The sequence below is a fragment of the Clarias gariepinus genome, chromosome 26, assembly GCF_024256425.1.
Source record: "Clarias gariepinus isolate MV-2021 ecotype Netherlands chromosome 26, CGAR_prim_01v2, whole genome shotgun sequence".
Lineage (NCBI taxonomy): Eukaryota > Metazoa > Chordata > Actinopteri > Siluriformes > Clariidae > Clarias > Clarias gariepinus.
Window position 1 is genome coordinate 23926970 of NC_071125.1, and position 21100 is coordinate 23948069.

A 21100-nucleotide genomic window follows, 5' to 3' on the forward strand; every position below is an offset into this window, starting at 1 on the left:
TATCTAGTGACTATTGTTTTGAAAAGCAGGCCTCTGAAAAGCATTTAGAGGATGACAGTCGCTCGCTTGAAATAGCCAGAGACACACTGAACTGTCAGAGTGATCTATAGCTGCTGCTGCCATCTCTCTCTCACACACACACACACACACACACACACACACACACACACACACACACACAGAAGTTAACTAGTAGATGTTTTAAACATCCACAATGCGCACACACACACAAACAGTTTTGGTCATGTATCTACATACACACACACACACACACACACACACACACACACACACACACACACACACACACCCAGAGTTAAAGTTATATGAGCCAGATTCCAGAGTACTGCTCTCATGGAACTTCAGGTGTCACATATCCACGCAAATCCCTTCTCTGATTTAATACAACCGCCTGAAATCACAAGCTGGCACCCCAGAGCCGAAGGTTACGGAGAACCGAAGAACCCAACCCCGCGTGTAAAAATATCACACAAAAGAGCGACGCATTCCCCTGATGCGTAACCTCCCCGGCCCAAGACAAACATATTAATCAGATCCCGTTCCAGCACGTGAGACAAGCGGCGAAAGAAAAAAAGATAACAATAAAAAATAGAAATAATAAAAGATGAAATAAAAGAAAAAATTAAATCCCCGGTACGTTTTACACACACTAATAATTCTTCACTGTGCAGAATATCTTTACGGGACTCAGCTGATACAATATTAAATCACGATAACGTTAAGTAGATCACGATAAGTATGACAATTTTATCAACTTCACAATCAGTTATTACTTTTCTTTTTAAGATTTTGTTACAAAACACTAAATAAACCTCACACAAATAATTAGCTTGTACCGTACAAGACGCTGGGCTGTGTGAATACTTTAGCGTGCACCACCTGCAGAATTATAGAGAAAATGCACTTCAAATGCAAATATATTTTTTAAATTATTTAAAAAAAACACATCAGTTTCAAGGTAAAATTCCAAAAATTCAAGAGATTTGACATTCAGTGTCACTTTATTCAACGTGTGAAAAGACTTACAGTAAAATATATTTAAAGTATACTAAATCCCCTACATACAAACATTTGAGTTCTGAGTTGACTTTCAAAAGATATGCGCATGTTCAATCGCAGAAGTTAGACCACACGTCCGGTGTACATTGTCATGTGTGTGCAGCGCATCATCCCAGGATGTCCAGAAACTAGCAGAAAAAAAAAAAAAAGACTGCGACGATGAAGCTGGTACTGCTAAGAAGCGCCGAGCAAGAACAATGGAGGCAAAAGTTAAAATGGAGCGAGGTGAAAAGATGGCAGATATCACTCGTTCTTTTAACATGAATCGTTCGACCATCTGCACGATCTGCAGAACATTGTCCTGTAATATACTGTTTATCGCCAAGTGTGTCAGTATCCTAGTACCTAGACGATGTTTATTGGACTTACAAACAAACTGGACTTACGAACAGGCTCTCAGAACGGAACATGTTCGTATATTGGGGACTTGCCGTGACAAACAGCTCAACATTTACATCACTCTCCAAAATTTACAACAGGCCCCTAAACATTAACTTAAAAAACAATAATTGTTAAATAATATATTAAAACCCGTCTTTAGGCTCACATACTCCCTGTAAAGCTCTCGCATTCCCATCAGGGCCTGGAGCACGGCACCACACCCGCACGCCGGCTCTGTCGTATTATTATTTACTCGTTCACTTCCAATAATCCCTTTTTGTCCTTATAAAAAGGTGAGCGAGACGCCCCAGCGCATGCAGAATGATGTGATCTTTTGCACCTTTTATAGTCAGGTGTATCGATATCAGAGCTTTCACGCTTTAGGAAATTAAGCCGCCGTTTCGAGACAATTAGGCCCGATTTAAACCGGTTTGCCCGAGATCCTGTTGCTCCCTCGCGTCACACCGCTGACAAGTCCATTGTAGTTTAGGCAGGAGCCATGATTCAAGACCCGGGACACTTTTACGATACGTGTTAAACCCGCTGGAGGTGAGAACGAGAGATGGAAAGGTTGCGCGCGCATGGGTGTGTGAGAACTGCCTGGATGAATTTATGAGGGTTTCCTAAACATTTCAGCTCCTTCTGATTGATGAAAATGAAAAAGTATGTGGGGTCAAATCTCAAATCTGATCTCCGTAGGGTTTAAAGCACCTACGTAGTGAGGATATACAGTATAGACTCGGGTGACTCTAATATAAGTTATGACATATTTCCATGGTAACAGTTCACACAGAGTTGGGGTATAGCTGAAGCTAATGGTTATGTAAGGAGTCTCTAGTGTCAGGTATCGAATACACTCAAGACATGAAACCGTAGCTTTGATCTTTCCAACAAAGAAAAATCTGAGGAAGTTTTTCGGTGACTTCTTGTTACTTAATAATTATTAAATGATTGTAGCAAATCTTTTTCTTTAAAACCCATTCCTGTCATTTATTAATAAGATTTAAATTTTCTTACTTTAACAGTTACTGCTAATGCTGACATAATTTTTCCTTTCCCTTTGAAGCAAACGCATCTTTAAATGTGATTTAAAAGGAACATGCTGGAACCTAACAGGCTGTGGAGAGGACATTAATTTTACTGCCTCATCACGCCGGACTATATAAAGCTCAAAGGTCTGACTGTCATCGTTAAATCCAAAAATGTCCCCGTGACTATTGGTTAAGTCCAGCAATATCAGGAGAAAATCCTCCACTAAAGACAGAAGTAATAACCCCCAGGGGGCGGGGGCGCTGCTTACGTTTTATTCTGGGAAAGGTTAAAAATGACCTTTAGTGCTTCTGAGTATAGGATCAAAGAAGCAGCAATTACTTAGCCCTCATCTCCTGTATCAGCTGAACTCGGGTCAGGCGAGCCGCGCCTGTTTTTACATCACGAGATACAGAGGATTAGATTTTCCCCTCCTTTACCGCCTCCAAACTGGAAGATAAAGAGGCAGGTCAGAGGTCAGGCTCACTGACGTTCTGCAACCATCAGCAGCTCCGCAACCACCTCGCTGAATTACCCCCCCACCCCAAGCAGTTTTCCCTAACCCTGTCCCCCTCCCTCCGCCGGCTCAGCTGTAGCCCCATACTTCACACCAGGACTCGCCACAAAGGTCCCGAAATAAAACAGAGGCACATCAATCACACGGAGCCCTCCACATGTAACACTAAGCCGTGTTCCGCGCCATACTCCGCATGCCGGGCCAGCTCAGGGTCCGCCGCAGAACAAATGTTTCTCCAGAAAGGTCAGAGTGTCCAGAGTCATGCCTCGCTTCTGTTAGTTAAAACGCTAAACCTGGAGGAGCTCTGGGCTGGAGAGCTCGAAGGGGGACTTCCCGACTCCTCCTTAATCCAAGGGGTAGAATTTACTCACAGCCTCCCCTCAGTGACACACCGCAGTACTGCTTCAAGAAGAAAGCACACTTTCTTACTCAACTGAGAAACAGGATCAGGAATAAAGGGATAAATTAAAATGGGAAGAATAGGGAAGATTGGCATTATTAATGCATAAATATATCAAACCAGTCCAGCAAGCGCATTAACATGAGACTCAACATTCCTGCATCGCTAACCTTAGCATCATAACAGTGACCTGAATCACCTGATGACGTAATCGTACGCACCGAATATGACTCTGATTACGGCTAAATTCTGGATTCTGATTGGTCACAAAGTTTTAATTAGTTTTCTAAGACACTAGCTCTGACAGTGGTGCCTCTGCAAACGTTTGAATACATTACGGTCTCCATAGTAACAGCTAGTTCTAAGGGACTTGTACAATGGACACACTACGTAAACAGACACTATTTTTATTTTTTTCAATCGTTGATGAGGTGAAGTTTACAAGGTTTCTGTTTATCTTCAGTTTTTCTTACTCAGCTTAGTAACATTATGACAGAAATAAAAAAGAAAGGCTGAAGTAGAAACGATGCAAGGTGCGACTTAAACTAAATGATAAACGTAACAACGATTAGAAAAAAGTACTAACGTAATAATCAATCAATCAATTAAAATGCACTCGTTGCAAAATGCTGTAGAATAAAAGGAATAAAATGCTTTAAGTCGAGATAGGGAGAGTGCTGCAACAGATCTGGAGCTTGTCTCAAAAACACTGGATAAAATTCACACATTGAGGTTTTTAGGGAAAGTGCGAGGAAACTGGAAAAAAAAAAAAACAGATACAGCCTTAATCCTTACAGATGTCACACTCTAATGCTGTTCTGTGTCACAGTTATTAATCTGGGACTTTTATACATTTACCTGTTGAAACAAACTACACTACAACTCAAATAAATGTAAACATACTATAATACAGAAAAAAATATTAATTTATGATTACTTTCTAAGTAAAGATGTACTTCTACATATTTAGCCATTTTAGATTTAAACTAAGTTAAACTCCGCCTTTTTAAAACTTGATAGATTATTAATTCAAAGAGTTAGTTAAAAGAGATGATCAGCATCTGTTGGTCGTATAGTGATAAACCTTCTCCCCTGTTTGTTTGTCTGTGTTAAGTGTAATTTGATTTGTATTTACCCTGAAAAAAATAAAATGAATAAAAAAAATAAGGAGAATGGCAAAGAAAATCCTGTAGATTGTCTAAAGTGTATGCCAGGTTGCTGATAAAAGGTCATTTAAAAATGTTAATTATTAAATAAGTATCATATTGTTTGTAATGTTCTAATATTAATTAATTTATTTACCCTTTCTCTTGTCCAATCTACAGGTGACGTTTCTGCGGGTCGTTTTTGGGGGGGGGGATTGCTTGTGGGTGCAATTCACCTGCCGCAGGTAAATGGATTCAGTGTCTCACTACAGTCAAATTAAAAGTCGATTGAATCCACGTCACCATCACGATGGATTTGCATGAGGACACATACATTGTATGTGTGAAAGCATCATTAGAAGTCCCAGGAAATCCAAGCTGTGCGCTCTTGACGAGGACACAAGCACCAAACCACACACAAAAAAATAAATAAATAAATAAAAAACTTCACACAAATGCAGACGTTATGATTCGAGTCACGTCACAGGGTAAACTCAGAGGTGTGCCAGATGCCAAATCTCTTACCACCATCATTCTCATTCATTTCGGATGAATATAGTTTAGTTGGCAGTCCAAAACGAAACGAGAGAGAAATTGAGAGAGAGAGAGAGAGAAGGCAGAAAAAAAAGAGAGAAAAAAAAAAAAAACACACACTACAGCAGCTGACAGCAGTAAGCGCATATCATAATGGGAGTAATTAGAGTAATTTGTGCCATGGAGCCAGACTGAGAGCTGTGTATTAGCATGAACAAAGTGGCTCAACACCGGCCGTCTTTATCTCACGCCGCGCAGGTCCGCTATTCCTAACGCGCACTAGTACAGCGCTTTTAAAACGACTGAAATGTGTCTGCGTGCACGAGTGAGAAAGTGTTAAGAAGCGCGCACGCTCTAGGAAGGTAGACACCGAGCTTCTACGGCTCCAGGTTGAAATAATTCACGCTGATGAACGTGAATACGTGCGTTACTCTCGGCACTCGTGCCCGTGAATGTGAGCGCGGGGAGCTGATGAAAGATTGAGGGTATAAAAAGCACGAGAGGGCGTCAAACGGTTTGTTAACGCGTAATACACAAAAGGAGGTAAGAGATGAGGAGGGGGGAGGGGGGGTGTAGGGGTCTGGACTGTGTGAAACAGGTGAACGTTGGGGGAAATCTGGGTTTGTGCTGCCCCCGTCTGGCTCAGAGGGAAAAACGCAGGTAACAAGTCCAATAAAATCTTTTATTTTTTTAAAAGTTAGAACTAAGATTAGGTTTTTACATGTATTATGAATATTCATGATATATAATAACTACCACTATACATTAAATTTAATCCTATAAAACACATCTACAAAAAAAATCTAATATATACACAGACACTTAAAAGCATAATATTTAAAAAACAGCATCGAAGCATGTTATACATTTCACTTCTCGCGTGAGCATGTGTATAAGTGACCCAGGATGGGCGTTACTCACCTCTCTACCTTTGTGTGTGACCAAAGCAGCCAGAGGTTTGGCGTAGAAGCGGCTGTAGGAGAAGCCCAGACACCCGTACATGCTGTTAGCCGTCAGTTTCAGAGCCTTCTGCCTGATATCATACTGTACACAAAAACAAATGAAAGGACATTATAAATAAAAATAATAACACTCATGTATTAAAGAACACACAAGGCGGCGTGCACTGACCTGCATGTAAAGATCAGGGTTCAGATCAGGCTGCTTCATCAGCTGTTTGACCTGCCGCCGGCGCTCCACCAGCTTACGGATCTCCTTCGGGAGGACGCCCATCTCCAGATCTGGGTCCGGAATCTCCGGAATATCATCTGCGTCATCGTCCTGCTTTTAGGACACAGGAAAATGGGTTTCGGTTTTGAAATATAATTAAAAGTGTTTTGGGGAAAGAAAAAAAAAATAGATCTTCAACCTTGTCGCCTCAATCTGCTCATGTGCTCACCACTCTTTTGTTGCGTCATTAAACAACCTTTATATAAGTAGAAACCAGCTACGCTACTGCAGACGTTATGGACATGTTATGATGTCTGGCAACCATTTATGAGCCAATTTGAAAATAAATGGGATCTGTAATGAAACATTTACTTTTCTAATACTTTATTCTTTATTATTTTGTTTGAAGTGTGTGCGTGTGTGTGCGTGTGTGTGGATGCCACCTCACTCTAACGCCCGCCCGTCCACAGAGATATTATGTCCTGTTTGTCCCTTAAGAAGATTCATTACTTAATCTGTAATTCAGGATTTAAATTTCAACAGGCCAGAGTTCAAGTTCAATTTATAGTTTACTCTCCCTTTTTATTTGATTTGTTTGTTTTTACTTGTGTTAGGATTTTTTTCCTCTTTTCTCCGTTTTACGATAACAAGCACCCGCTATTGTGTTACAGCTTTGCGTCAGACTATTACAAAGCGCTTATACTGGATACTCCTTCCATACATGTTAAAGATATAAATGTCTCCTGAAGGAAAACATTACTATAAGAACGCTTTTACAGCTTTAAATTGGACGCCTAAAGCTCCTTCCATAAATAAAGAGTTCAACAAACACCTCATGTGTAGCCAGAAACATCTGAGTGGCGCAACAGAAACGTTGCATATGGCGTTGTTATTAAAAGTTGCACACGTCAAAAAAAAAAAAAAAAAAAAGTCTCAAAGCACTGCGAGTGCTAATACGCTGAAACTGGCGTGTGTTAGAAGCCACTATCAGGTCGAGTTTTGAGACTTTGCGGGCGTTTGAGGTGGTAAAACCTCACTGTTTATTTTTAATCCTGCAGGTAGCACAGACGGCACAATCTACACATTTTCATCCCCTGTGGTTGGAGTGAAATAATAATTTAGAAATAATAAATATGACGGAAAACAGCGATATGTTCTGCTCAGTAACAATGTAGCTTTGCGTTTAATTTAAAGTTAAATGTTAAACTATTGTATTTGTAAATTAGTTTGCAAATCTACTGTTATAAGGAACAAGCTAAGTTTAATTACTCATTAAATCGTTCTGTTTTTAAAGGTCTAAAATCGTAACAAAATCAGGGAAAAATGTAATGTCGAATCAAGATCAATAAAAAATTGTGATAATCGTAGAATCAAAATTTTAATAAAATCAGCACTTAGGTTAATGTAATGATATCGTATCGAGAGGCGACTCCTTATTCTTGTCCCTACCACTCAGTGTCCGGTGGACAAAAGACTGTGAATAAGCTGTTACTATAGAAACGACAACGTACTAGAATGATGTAGCAATAACGATACTCAGGTCCAGTGGGAGTGTTAGAGAAAATAAATCTACAGCTTCAGGGTTGAAAATTTAACAGCACTGTGGTATAACCAATGCAACACACACACACACACACACCTCAGTCTTTTTGCGTGAGCCAGATGCCTCTCGCTGAACCGTAGTGAAACAGATGTTAAACTCCTGGATGATGGATGGATACAAACTGTTAAAGTCCAGCAGCAAAATGAACTTATCATAAAAACCTAGAGGAGACAAAAAAACAAACAAACTATATTAGAAAGAGAGGTGTGTGTTTTAAATATTTGTTTAAAAGACACACACTGACTGAACACGTACCAATTTTAGGTTCCAACACCAGACCTCCAGCATACGCAGCCTTCTTCCTCACTTTCCCAGACTTGCTCTTTCCTGCATCTATATCATCATCCTCACCCTAAATCCACAAAGATAAAAAAAAAAAAAAAAAAGATTAAAGAGGGGGAGAGAGAAAAAAACAGGAACAAACGTACTCTCTTTAACAAATCTACAATCTCCATACAGGCTCGTGTTGAGGTTTCTTCATAAACTGCTTGTCTGGAACGATGTAGTCCCTCTCGTGGAAGGCGTGAAGCAGCAGGAACTCATTTCTCTCTGATCGGCCGCCCATCAGCGTCCGAGACTTCAAATAAACACAGCATTGCGGAATTAACACACAAACACCAAGTAACACAGTGTGTGTGAGAGCGTATATGGAGACTGAGGCTTACCAGGACGTTGCCGGCGATGTTGGTGATCTGAAGCGCTAGAGGAAGCACATTGAGCTCGCACATGATCTGAAGGATAAGCTTTGCGTCCATCCAGGTGAGTTCCAACAGGTAAATCAGGTGATTAGAATCACTGAAAGAATAATAAAAAATATATATAATCACACATACATTAAGTATGTGTAAGTAAGTATCAAGTATTAGGAAAATTTTTATCAATGTAGGTGGTGACCCATCAAATCCATCAACCTGTAGAAGTTCCTGATGTTCTCAGGAGGCACCACGACTCGCTCCGTCTTTAGGATCTGTGCTGCCAGCTCAGTCAGGTGGTAACTCTTACAGCGAATTAGCTCCTTAGCGGAGATCTCGACGTCGCACACAAGTCGTCCACAGGCGGCGCTCCTCTCTGCGAACCCACCACGGCCCTGAGAGGAACGGTTGAGAATCAGTTTCTCTGATAAATCACGCTTCTACTCTTATATTAGCATGGACGATTCTCTCACCCCCAGTTTGGGCATGTTGGCTCGCCTTAGTCGCCCTATTTTGGACCAGAAGGGCACTTTGCACACATTGATTCTCTGCAGGAGCACTTCCAGATCAAAGCCCAAGATGTCATGACCCTAAAACAGATTGGTTCACACCTCAGGACACCGCCAAAACCCGCGACCTTGTCTCCGTACAGTATTTCATGATTTTTCACTCACCACTAAAACATCAGGATCGATCTTGTGCAGCTTGGCCAAGAAGAAACCCAGCAGAGTGCGCTCCGTCGCCGCGATCTCTACGTTCCCGTTCTGAGCAACAAAAATGCAGGGAGAGCGTGATGGTTAAAAAAAATAATAATAAAAATCGAGCTCGATTGTGCAAGTGCGATTTAGTTTTTCTAAATAACATCACACAAAGCTCACCTTCTTCTTAATTGCGTCTTTGAAGTCGTACGGGTAGATGCAGTCTGTGGGCTTGCTCACCACTGAGACGCGGAAACACATGCAGCGTGATCAGGAAACCAAACACATGGAGGTTAAAATGATTAAGTAATACAACACAAGTAAGAGTACTGTCGTAAAAAATATCAGTACAAATTCATAAATATTTTTAAATAATTAAAATAAATAAATAAATAAATACCATCAAACAACTGTACATTTCAGACTAGGAATGGGAACCACAAGGTACCAACAGGGACAATCTGACAGAAGTGCGATTTGATAAATACAGTATATCAATATAATAATATATATATATTTTTTTGCTGCAAATAACTTTCTCTACACGGATGCGGTGCTGCCTGCCAATGTGTGAACAGTTCAGAGTGCACCACCTGTAGGATTATAAAGGAACTACAACATTTTACCAACTTAAATGCAAACACATAAATAACTGAGCAAATCATTACAAAAAAAATAAAATAAAAAATAGATTGGCCATACACGCATTGCCACACAACACAATCAAAATTTTTTCTCCCCATTCCCATTTAAAAAATAACAAGCCAATTATTTTGCTTATTTTCCTTTATTCAGTGAAAATAGCTTTACATGTAAACAGCCAAACACATTCATGTAAAAATATTACTATAATTATACTAGTATTTAAATAATAAAAGAAAAGAAAAGCAGACAGGATGAAGAATTTAAAGTTATAAATCTTAAAAGTTATACTTTAAATCTTTTAATAAAAGTTTAAAAGATTATTTTCTGGGCTATTAGCAGAAGATCATCATTAACATCAGGAATTGGAAAAAACTTGAATGTTGATTCTTCCTTGCAAAAAAAAAAAAACCCCACACACAATCAATTCAGTTATCGATCACTATTCAGTTGTTGCTGTGATTCCCGTCTCTCACACGGACTCCAAAACCGATTGGTGAAAAGACTATTTTTTACATTTATAATAGAGATGAACCGGTCGATCGTCTAGTGAGCAGGATCATCTGGTTTTCAGTTAGATTGGGTGTGACCGGTGATCAGCCAATCAACCTCAAATACAAACCATTCTGTACCGAGCGACGCAACAGAAACACATTTTTAATGTTACATTATTAAAAATCGTGCGTGTTAAAAGCCTCCGGTCTGCCCTTCACACAAATTTACACCAGTCGCACAACATCACCAGCGCTAATTTGTCGGAAATTTGCGTGCATTGGAAACCCTGCATGCCCGCGTTGGAAGCAGCATACACCTGCGCGCTAACAGTCAAGTTGTGTTGAGGCGTTTGAGGCTTTAAAACATTGTCGTTTCTTTATAGTCCTACAGGTGGCGCACTCTGTACTATCTAGACATCATCCTGAGTGGTAGGAGTGAGATACTGTAGGCGCTGCTCAGGCGAATGCTAAACTCGTGTATTTGAAGTTAGTTTGTATCGTTTAAATATAATTTATTATGTTTTTATAAACAGGTTTTTATAATGAACAGGTTACATTCAATTACCTGTTAAACTTTTAGGTTTTAAGATTTTAAAACTGTAACAAAATTTCAGGGAAATGTCATATCAAATGGATATTTATAAAAAGTGTGATGCTAATAGAATTGCATTTTTAATTGAATCGGCACCGAGGTGTTGTGATAATATTGTATTGGGGAGGTGACTGGTGATTCCCGTCCTTACTCCTTCATACCCACCATCCGTTTGTCCAGGCTAATATTTATTTATTCATTCATTCATTCTAACTTCCAACTCCCCCCCCCCCCCCCCAACTCTTTACTCCCCTCCACAGTTAAACTTTTACTTAAAATCAAAACTACAGTCTAGAAATCTGTAAAACACAATTAAGTTTTTTTTCTTCACTTACCACAGAAATGGGTCTGATACGGGACACGTGGCGGCGCCTTGTCCAGAGGAAACTTGTAATGAATGAGAGCTGCCAAGGACACAATCTGCACAACACAGAAACAAAACCGTAAAAGTCGTCATCAAAATCTACAACAAGTACCGTGCATCGATCTACCTGAACCCTCACAGGAACCATTGGTCTCACCTCATTGTGGTGGGTCTTCGGGTTGGGGACCGTCTTCAGGTTAATTGACATGACGATGAGCGGAGGAGGAGGCAGGTCCTTCACCACGGAGATCAGGTCGCTTTTCAGAGCGACGGCCTCCACTTTACACCAGCTCATCGGCTGACTGCACAGCTCTGAATTTAAAGACCATACTATCAATAATATGTGATTGATATTTCCCCCCAGAATAAAATGCTTTTTACGCAACTCACGTGGGGTCTTAACATCAAGCCAGCAGGGTCCTCGTATCTTCCTGCTGAGGAGGAAGTGCTCCAGGCTGGAGGTGTTCGTACCAAACACGTGAGAGAAGGTGGAGCCTTTGAGACCAGACGGCAGCGGGGGCATCTCGGCCTACCGGACAGAAAACAAATAAAACCAGGAAACAGATAAAAATACAAAGAGAAGACAGGGATGAAAAATTCCATGGCGTGTCACTCACAGAGTATCGCACTTCCAGGTACTCGCACTGTGTGGGAACGTCTGGAATCTCGAAGGCGTAGTTTTTCTCCACTTTCTGTCAGAGAAGGAAAACACCATAAAGTAAATTCTAACATTTACAGAAAAAGAAAACAACAACAAAAAAAGGATCCAAGTGTAACAAACTACCTTGGACTTGAACTTCATTATTCTGTATTTTTCCGAGAGGCTGTTAAACTCCTGGTAGACGTCCATCATTCCGACTGGAACGTCCGTCTCTTCACCAGTCGCCAGGTTTACTTTCTGTTAGACAAACAACAAGGGGGAAAAACAAACCTTTACATGTAATTCACGTTACTTGCTTTTCTTATGGACACACAGCTGTTTTATTATCTCATATTAATTATATTATTTAATATGTGTCATTATTTGACTCCTGACACAAAACATGATCCTGGAGGCAGCCATGTTTTTTTTGTTTTTTTTCTTAACCCTCTACCAAGCCATCCAGATGCCTAATGCGTGTGTACGTGTACTGACGCGCTCTCTCGGCAAGAAGTACATCGTCCTTTCGATGTTTTTCACTGCCACGCAGCAGCTGACGTGGGCTTTAGCAGTCTCGATCCACACCTTCCCAAACAGATACACCACACCTGTAAACCACATCAGATTTCACCGTTAATCTCTAACGATTCAGAGAGCGTTATTAACCTCCGTAAACACAGAACGAAACGTTATCTAACAGGAGACGGACCCGTTAACGAGACTCACCTGGTTGGTTGTACTGATCCTCAAAAGCGTCGAGCCAATAAAAGCGGAACGCCGTTTCTCCGTCGGCTCCCTCCACCATCGGCAGCTGGCTGGAGTCCACCTGCACCTCCACAGGAGATTCGTCAACCTCCTGGTCTTCCATCTTGCCCCAGCAGGAGCCGCCCACCATGCCGGATCTAAAGGAGGAAACGATTGCCAGGTCGATCAGAAACACGCAAACGGATACACAGACGACACATTTAGCCCCTGATGAAGGTGTGTAAGGACACTCACATCAACACCTCTTCCTCAGGTTCAGGTTTTGGCTCCAGTTTAACACTGGGCTTCGTTTCAGCCTCCGTCTCTGCTTTAACCGCAGTTTCCTTCTCCTGCTGCTGCTCGGACTCCAGCTCCATCGGCTCATCAAAGTCCACCTCGTCAAAATCTAACGAGTCGCACGCTACGGGAAATGAGATGATAATTACATGTACAGGTGAATGACATTCGTAATATAATATAAAAAGCGTTTACATTATCTGGCTAGTACAAACAAAAAAGGTAAAAGACAAAAAAATTCAAAAAATGATTACACACTCAAGATCTGTTTTCAGTTTAGACGGCACTTTAAATTTGTAATGGCATCTTCCTTGGGTCCTCTAAACGATAACCATTTGTTTCCCCTATCACTCTTGGACTCGACATTCTCAGTGTGGTGTGATAAGGGTATAAAACTATTTAAATATTTATATGTGGATGGTGTCTTCGATAGTCTTGCCAATTTGTCATCTCGTTATGGTCTCCCCATTACCCATCTGTTTCGCTATTTTCAAATTCAAAATTTTGTGGCCAAGCGTTTCCCTAATTACTCCACTTTACCTCCAGAACAGCAGTGAGAAACTATGCTATCATTTATTTCTCATCATAGAGGAACCATTTCGAAACTCTATGATACTATCCTGTCTCTTAGTAACCACTCAAATGTTAAGCTTAAGTGTACATGGGAAGGGGAACTAGGAATTCAAATACACGAGGAGTCCTGGGAACAGGCTATAGCGAAGGTACAATCTTCCACCTCTTGTGCTCGTCTTGGACTTATTCAATTTAAGGTCATACACAGGGCACATTTCTCCAAGTCTAGATTCTCTAAATTGTACCCGGAAGTTTAAAACAAACGTGATAAAAGCCATGGCTCTCCTTGTCACCTTAGCCACATGTTTTTTCTGTGTCCTGAGCTGGAAGGTTTCTGTTCTTGGGATAACTCTCCAACCTTGCCCTTTGATTGCTATATTTGGGATTCCTGATAGCTCACTTACACTTAATTCTACACAAAAGGATATCATAGCTTTCACATCCTTATTAGCGAGACGTCTATTATTGTTGCATTGGAAGTCTGTTAAATATCCTACTATCTCCCAGTGGCTTAAAGATTAAAATATTTTTATATTAAAAAATTTAATATACGTTAAGAGGATGTGCAGCCAAATTTTTCCACAATTGGCAACCATTGATTTCTTATTTTACTAGTCTAGAGGAACTGCCTGGTTAAATGTATACTTGTTACTGTTATAGTTAGGTAATATGTTTGGTGGTTGTGTTGAGCCGAGTGGGACATAAAAAAAAGAATGATTACAAAATTTTATCTATATAAAACCTTAAATCTCATTATTTAATATTAAATCTAGTTCCAAGCAATGATGATGGGGCCCAAGCACCCGTGTCATCACCACCTAGATGCACCAGAAAGACAATGGTTACAGACATTTAAAGAGGGACATACCAATACCATTATGACAATTTTAGAATCTTGTGTTCAAAAAAGCCCTGGATTCTGGGGAAAAGAAAAAAATCTACTATTGTAAATCTACTTTGATGTCACTCAATGTGATGTCACCAAGTGAACACTCAAAGTTATTAGCCACTTTTCGGCATAAGTTTAAGACATCGACGCGGCTGAACTATTCAAAAATGTCAAAAATCCCCTCACAATTCTGCATCCTTAACGTCTTGAGGTCACATACGCCCGGTTTAAGGGTAATCGTATAAATCCCCTACGAGAAGTATATCGATTTCTATTGGACGCGTTTTGCAAACGACCCAAAATAACCGACTTCCTGTTAAGTAGAGCCCAAAGTGAATGTGTTCAGCTTAATGAGACCAAAAAGAAATTAGTGACAACATGAAAGAGGCATTGAGAACCTGACAGGGACATGGCTAGGAAGCAGGATTAGCTTGATGCAGGAACGTATTTACTTGGACCTTGTTACCACTGTCATTTTTAGGACATCTTGGGAATATCATGGACATCTTGGGAATATCAATCTTTACTGGAGTGTGACGTGGGCTTTAGATTTCACAGTGCGCCATTATAGCTGTCTCCACGGCTCTATAAATAAAAACAGCAGTAAGGTGAATACCTTCCTCAGGTTCCTCCACCTTGAGTTTCTGGGGCTGGATGGAGGCGGCGGGTTTAGAAGGAGGTTTAGACGCTGGTTTTGGTGTGAGATCTGACGAAGGCGGGCGAATCACCGCGTGCTTGGGCTTTGACAACGAAGCGACAGGTGACTCCTGCGACGAAAAGAAAAACAACGAGAAATGTGAGCTTTTAAAAAACAAAATCTACAAAGTTTTATAAAGTTATAAAACCGTCACTATACGAGTATTGCAAAATCTAAGCAATCCATTCAGTGCAACTGAAAATTACAGCTCAAATTATAATGTTTTTAAAGTGGACTAGATAACAATTTATATAATCAGTATTCTCTTATATACACAGTAAATGTGTTATATATAATAATGATAATCATCATTTTAACAGCATTTCATAAAACAATAACAAACACACAATAAGGAGAACGGTGATGACCTTGGGAGTTTGTGCTTGGACAGAGAAAGGGTTCATGGGTGACCCCAGAGCTTTCTTTTTCTTCAGGGTGATGACAGGAGGAGGAGTGAGAAGCACCGGTTTCTGAGGGAGAGAAGAAATAATAAAATGTATGGAAGGGGGGAAAAAATAAAAAAATAAAAAACGAGATTCTGGTTCTGATTAATGACAAAGTGCTGACAGGTTTATATATATATATATATATATATATATATATAAAAAAAAAAAAAAAAAACAGGCTACTGTTTCTATAGCAACAGCTTGTTTACACAGGCAGATGGTGGGGGTTAGAAAGGGTATTAATGTTTATAGCTGCTATAACAGAAGTGATAACAGAAACTAAAAGAGCTAAAGTGAAATTTAAGGGAATTTTGCTCTCTTGACCCTTGACCTAGTTGGTGATATTACATACAGTCAGCCTAAGAAACATTGTTGCCAGACAATTTCTATAAACATTTATTTATAAGGTTAGTTAAACTTCCCATCATTGTCGAGGAACTTCTGCGTTATGATTGGTTTTACAGGAGCTTTACCGAGTATGAAATGCAAAGCCCATGTTTGTAGTTGCGTTTTAATAACCGCGTGTCATAAATGTTTTTTAATTTATTTCATAAAATCTTAATCTTAAAAAAAAAACAATTACAATAATTATTTTGCTAGTCCAATGACATTTTTTTTACATACAGGAGGTCCCCAACATACGAACGAGTTCAGTTCCGAGAGCTCGTTTCTAAGTCAAACAAACATTGTCTAGGTACTAACACAATCGGCTAAACACACTATAAAACTAGCATGTTCCATGATCTTGTCCTGATTCGAGTTAAAAGAATGATGCCATCTTTTTTTTTTTTTTTACTCCTCCTAAGGCCCTTTTTAAGCAGCTCAGCAAAACATTAAAAGCTGTAAGCGGGTTCAGCATCAGTCTCCTCACCTCAGAGTGCAGATCCTCCAAAATGTCTCCCAGAAGATCGTCTTTAGAGAGGTCCACGTTTTTCTGCAACCCAGACATTAATGTAATAAATGTTTTTCTTAAATATGGACAAGTGTACAGATAATAAATCGAGCCGTATCACGTGACCGCTCACCTCGGCAGGTTTTTTGACGTTGCTGTTCATGAACATACTCTTGATACTGTTGGGTTTACTCACGGACGCCTTCTTAGCGTTCTTCCCTTCTCCTCCTTTAGCACCAGATTTATCTGTTGCAACAGTGTGTGAAAATCACAGCAGATGAAAATGAGAACAACAATTAAACTTCTAAGTTTAACAGCTGTGCATTTGTTACTGCTTACTTTTAGTGCCTTTTCCCAAGCTGGTGTCATCGAGATCTTCATCAAAGATCTCTCTGCCATCTTCTACGTAACCTGCTCCATCTGTAAACAAGTCAACAAACACGTTTTAGAAGCTGATGTGAATTATAAATATATAAGTCAGAAGGTAAATGTGTGGGTTTTTTTTTTTATCTCTATCGTTTTGCCAGAACACTAAACAGATACTAAACTACAACTCGATCGTGAGTTGGTGTGTCTCTGCAGCTCAATATGCTGTAGTTTAGTTGCACATGTCTCTCAGACTCACCGTCATCAACGATCCAGTCGTCGTCCTGTCTGTCCCGGACCATTCGCGAGTACTGATCCTCATCCACCTCCTCGTACACACTCTCCATCTCCTTCACCTGCATCCAGGCATCACCGGACACTGATTACGTCCTTATCCAAACTAGTTTATTTGACTAACCTGTTAACTAACTATCCCATGCACAATAACATACCTAGATCAGTTAACATATTTCATCCGACCTCGGCTCTTAACTCACCTCATATTTCACCTTCTCGCCCTTTTTGGCTCTTTTAAGCTGCTCCAAGGCGGATTTACGGCCCACTTTCTCTTTTTTCTCTCGTCTGGAGCGGGATGCGGCAAGGCCGCATGTGGTTCCATCATCTGGGAAAAAATTATTTTGTTGTAAAGTATGTTTTTCCTCTAAAATAGTTACATGCTGTACCCATATTCAGTATACATCAGGTCCTGAGGTTGTTTCCGACCAGCAGTCTAATTGGATGAGAGGCGTTATTCCACGAATGATGATACTAGACAGTAACAGCACTGTGACGTGTAACTATCTGTATGACTGGGTGTGTCCCAGGTGATGTCCAGTGGTTAATGACACTAACTGTGTGTCTCAGCGTGGGTGAGAGTAGGTCTGTACGGTCCGCAGTACTGAATAGAGAGCAGCTGTCTGACAAAACCCACATTCACAACCAGTCACAGAAGCACTTTCAGTAAGAACACACGTCTGATAACGTTGTGTCGTCTTAAACAACACGCCGTCTCTGCACTAATCACTTCTAAGTCGTTCTGAATCGCCTCTGAACTATTCGTGTTCGTTCATTTTCAGCTACAAAGCTAACTAGTTTCTAACACAAGGTTGAATCCCAAATTCCTCTCTAACCCCTGATCAAGGGCACTACTTGGTGTGTGGAACAAGGGAATGTACACCCTACATAGCGCACTAGCTTACTTGTACACTATTTGGTATTTGACCCCAGAACCCGGAAGTTAACAGAGCTGATATTCTAAAGTGTAATAAGTGGAAATATAAAGTAGATCTGATGAGTTTCTCAGGACTGTCCACCACCTCCATGGTTTATTCTCCTCCCCTTTTGTCTACAGAGTACCGCTAAGAGTTTAACACCACTCTCACTCACTCACTGTCGCTCACTAACTCTTGGTCGTCAGCTCAGCCAGTCGCGGGAGGATATATGTAGGCGGGGCAAAATAACTGGCTAAATAAAAAACCTAATCATAATCTGTTAATAAATGGAACTGTTGTGTAAAAGTTATGTCGACTCTCCAGGTCGCACTGATGATGCTGCTGGTCGTGGCTGTGATACTTTCAGTACTCTGGCTGTGCCCCTGTGCCGTGCTGATATTCAGTACAACAGCACGAAGTTACTCTGCTCTGGAATTGTGTCAGTGGATGATATCTCAAACACGGATAAAATGTCAAGGTTGTGTAAATTATTGCTGTATATTCACACAAACTTCAATAACATCGATTTCAATGTTTAGTTTTCTATCCACTCACGCATCCCGAAATCTCTAACGACACATGAGCTCCATAAAAACACCAGCTGCTAGAAACTCAGTCCTGGGGTGGACATTTAGTGTCTGGATGAGGTTTAATTGCTAATGAAATCATTATTAACGCTGATAAACTAATCCCGTCTGAATAAGGTGTTGAATGCAGTGTTATTTAACTTATTAGAGTACATCTTAAAGAGGCATCACCTAGACTAGAGCTATTGTCCAACTTTAAGAAACTACTAAATTGTGGTTATTTTTTTATAAAGGTTTATTAATTACAGTTAAAAAATGTTGGGATGTTAAAAATATAAAGTTTCTTCATTCTTCAGTTTTTATTAGACATCCAGGGTATAAATTATCCTGTTTATTTATTTCATACCGTTACTGAGATATGGCTTTGAACAAAGTATTGGCACCCCATCCATACAAAAGGCTCCTGAGTAAAGCAGTGTGTTTTCCTAATTATTATGAGCTCATCTGACACGATGGTTAGTGAAGATGGACTTAAAACACTAAACACGATATGTAACCATAACTAAACCTTATAAGAGTAAAGAATTCAAGCCCTCAGGAAAAATAAACCGCACGCGCAGTTAAAGAGTAATGAACAGATAAAGAACGGACAGGTTGGTAAACTTCCAGACTTAACATTTTTAAAAAGATATATGAGGTAATAAATATTATATAAAGCCTGTGAGAGAAGAGTTTTAGTGGTTAGCTCGCTCGCTCCTGTCAGAGTGTTAGCTCTCGGCTAGCTGCAGGAGATTAGCACTCATGCACGCGCTCAAGAATGCGATTCACTCCGCTGAAAAATCAACATAAATACAAAACACAAACTCACCGAAATCCCCGTTATCCGCATCTTTATCCGGATTAGAAACAGGCGCCATGTTCTTTACGGAGTCACAGCGTGAAAGCAGAGCAAGAAACCAAAACAACAGACTCCGCGCCAAATCGCCTTTCCCGGGGAAAAGTCATATACCGGAAGTGTCGTCAAAATAGAGCCGAATATTATCCAATCAGAAATTACAATGTAGACTGATGCAGTTCCGAGCGCGTCCGCACGATGTCACTGTTTCACATGACGGAGTTGAAAGCTAAATATTGTGTCAAATAAAATAGTTTTTTCCCACTTTGAGTTGTTTGACTTTTTTTTTTTTTTTACTTTGTTGCTCCTTTTTAATTGATAAACTGATGATTTGGGTGTTAACATATTAAAAAACGTTAGTCGTCTAAGAGCTTCCATGAGACATCACTATGATTATTCATTTGCTATCATTATTTAAGGTTAAAGTGTAAACCAAAATGTTAAATAATTCCCTGTGTATTGTTTGTGTGATACATGGCAGAGCTAACATTATTATTATTTTATTATACAATCGGTTATTATAGAACCCTCAGGACTAAAATTAACTGTACTGCAAAGGTACATTACTGTACTGCAACAAATCTTGTGACTAGCTAGCTCGCGCCTGTCAGCGTGACTTTATCACTTTTAGCAAAAAATAAAGGAGCTTAAATGAATAATCTTAAGATGTACTTAGGCTTAAAATATTCCAGTTTTTTAGCAGATATTTTCATTTTTTCCATGTTTCAGCTTGAAGACAAGTGCAATGTTGTATAAGTCATTCTTAAAAACTTACATGTTTTTAAGAAAAAAATCTTTATTATTCTATATTGTTGTACAGTGAGGTGTGGGATATCAAACCCTGTTTTGTATTAAAGTTCATGTTGTAACATTTTTGTACAAATGACACAACAGTTTGTCTAAAAACCAAGTGTTTTTTTGTAAAAAGAATAATAAAAAAATCCACTGCAGTACCTTTTAATACCATTTAAATAGGATGTCATCCTGTAATTTATTACGAATAATCCTTCCTGGCTTTTTACCGGGTGATGGGCGATGGTGTGTGAACAGTCCCATGAGATTATCAACTGTTATTTCATGCTGTGGTGCGTCGCAAGCAATGAGCAGGTTTTTTTATCGTTCTATGTGCGTACAACTCGACTGAAACAGTAGGCAGCGTCATCATCAACATTTACGTCCTACTGTGGTCGTGTCACAGTCGTTCCTCACTGAATGTAACAGTAGGCAGCGTTCTGCAACAAAAATGTCTACATCAGGCTGAGCTCAGAGCTACTGAAACCCTGGATCAGACTGCAGAGAGTCTACAGCGGTGGTGTATACGACAGGCAGAAGTAAGGACTTCAGAAACACTGGAGCAACGTGAGGAACAGCAGCGAGTTGACCACACACTCCATTCGCTGTTTATGGTAGCAGGTAATCGTCAGGATTTGCACACGGGCAGAGCTGCGGGGAAACCTCATATATCCGGGTGACGCTGCGGGTAACATCTGGTAAGTTATAAGAAAATAGATCTTTAAAAGATATCAAAGTTTTTACAAATACAAAACTATTACATTTTATTGTTTACACTTATGCAGCATTC

General features: G+C 40.0%; 1 protein-coding gene across 3 annotated transcripts in view; it reads right to left on the reverse strand.

Annotated features, from left to right (window-relative positions):
• Nucleotides 1-19618, reverse strand: part of pola1 (polymerase (DNA directed), alpha 1) — a 50703-nt gene extending 31085 nt beyond the window's left edge. The window contains exons 1-26 of one of the 3 annotated variants that reach the window (XM_053488319.1): nucleotides 19492-19618; nucleotides 17383-17507; nucleotides 17145-17241; nucleotides 16859-16939; nucleotides 16653-16765; nucleotides 16499-16561; nucleotides 15550-15651; nucleotides 15101-15251; nucleotides 12981-13146; nucleotides 12708-12883; nucleotides 12477-12589; nucleotides 12126-12239; nucleotides 11959-12033; nucleotides 11732-11870; nucleotides 11499-11653; nucleotides 11313-11397; nucleotides 9430-9491; nucleotides 9226-9315; nucleotides 9025-9141; nucleotides 8771-8946; nucleotides 8525-8654; nucleotides 8317-8436; nucleotides 8115-8211; nucleotides 7896-8020; nucleotides 6218-6370; nucleotides 6008-6130 (exon numbers count right to left, since the gene is read on the reverse strand). In XM_053488319.1, the coding sequence (XP_053344294.1) occupies nucleotides 6008-6130; nucleotides 6218-6370; nucleotides 7896-8020; nucleotides 8115-8211; nucleotides 8317-8436; nucleotides 8525-8654; nucleotides 8771-8946; nucleotides 9025-9141; nucleotides 9226-9315; nucleotides 9430-9491; nucleotides 11313-11397; nucleotides 11499-11653; nucleotides 11732-11870; nucleotides 11959-12033; nucleotides 12126-12239; nucleotides 12477-12589; nucleotides 12708-12883; nucleotides 12981-13146; nucleotides 15101-15251; nucleotides 15550-15651; nucleotides 16499-16561; nucleotides 16653-16765; nucleotides 16859-16939; nucleotides 17145-17241; nucleotides 17383-17507; nucleotides 19492-19540 (2997 nt within the window). In that variant the 5' untranslated portion in view covers nucleotides 19541-19618. The remainder of the gene's footprint in view (nucleotides 1-6007; nucleotides 6131-6217; nucleotides 6371-7895; nucleotides 8021-8114; nucleotides 8212-8316; nucleotides 8437-8524; nucleotides 8655-8770; nucleotides 8947-9024; nucleotides 9142-9225; nucleotides 9316-9429; nucleotides 9492-11312; nucleotides 11398-11498; nucleotides 11654-11731; nucleotides 11871-11958; nucleotides 12034-12125; nucleotides 12240-12476; nucleotides 12590-12707; nucleotides 12884-12980; nucleotides 13147-15100; nucleotides 15252-15549; nucleotides 15652-16498; nucleotides 16562-16652; nucleotides 16766-16858; nucleotides 16940-17144; nucleotides 17242-17382; nucleotides 17508-19491) is intronic. The other 2 variants (XM_053488317.1, XM_053488318.1) reach the window with 2 other exon arrangements.
• Between the last annotated feature and the right edge of the window lie 1482 nt (nucleotides 19619-21100).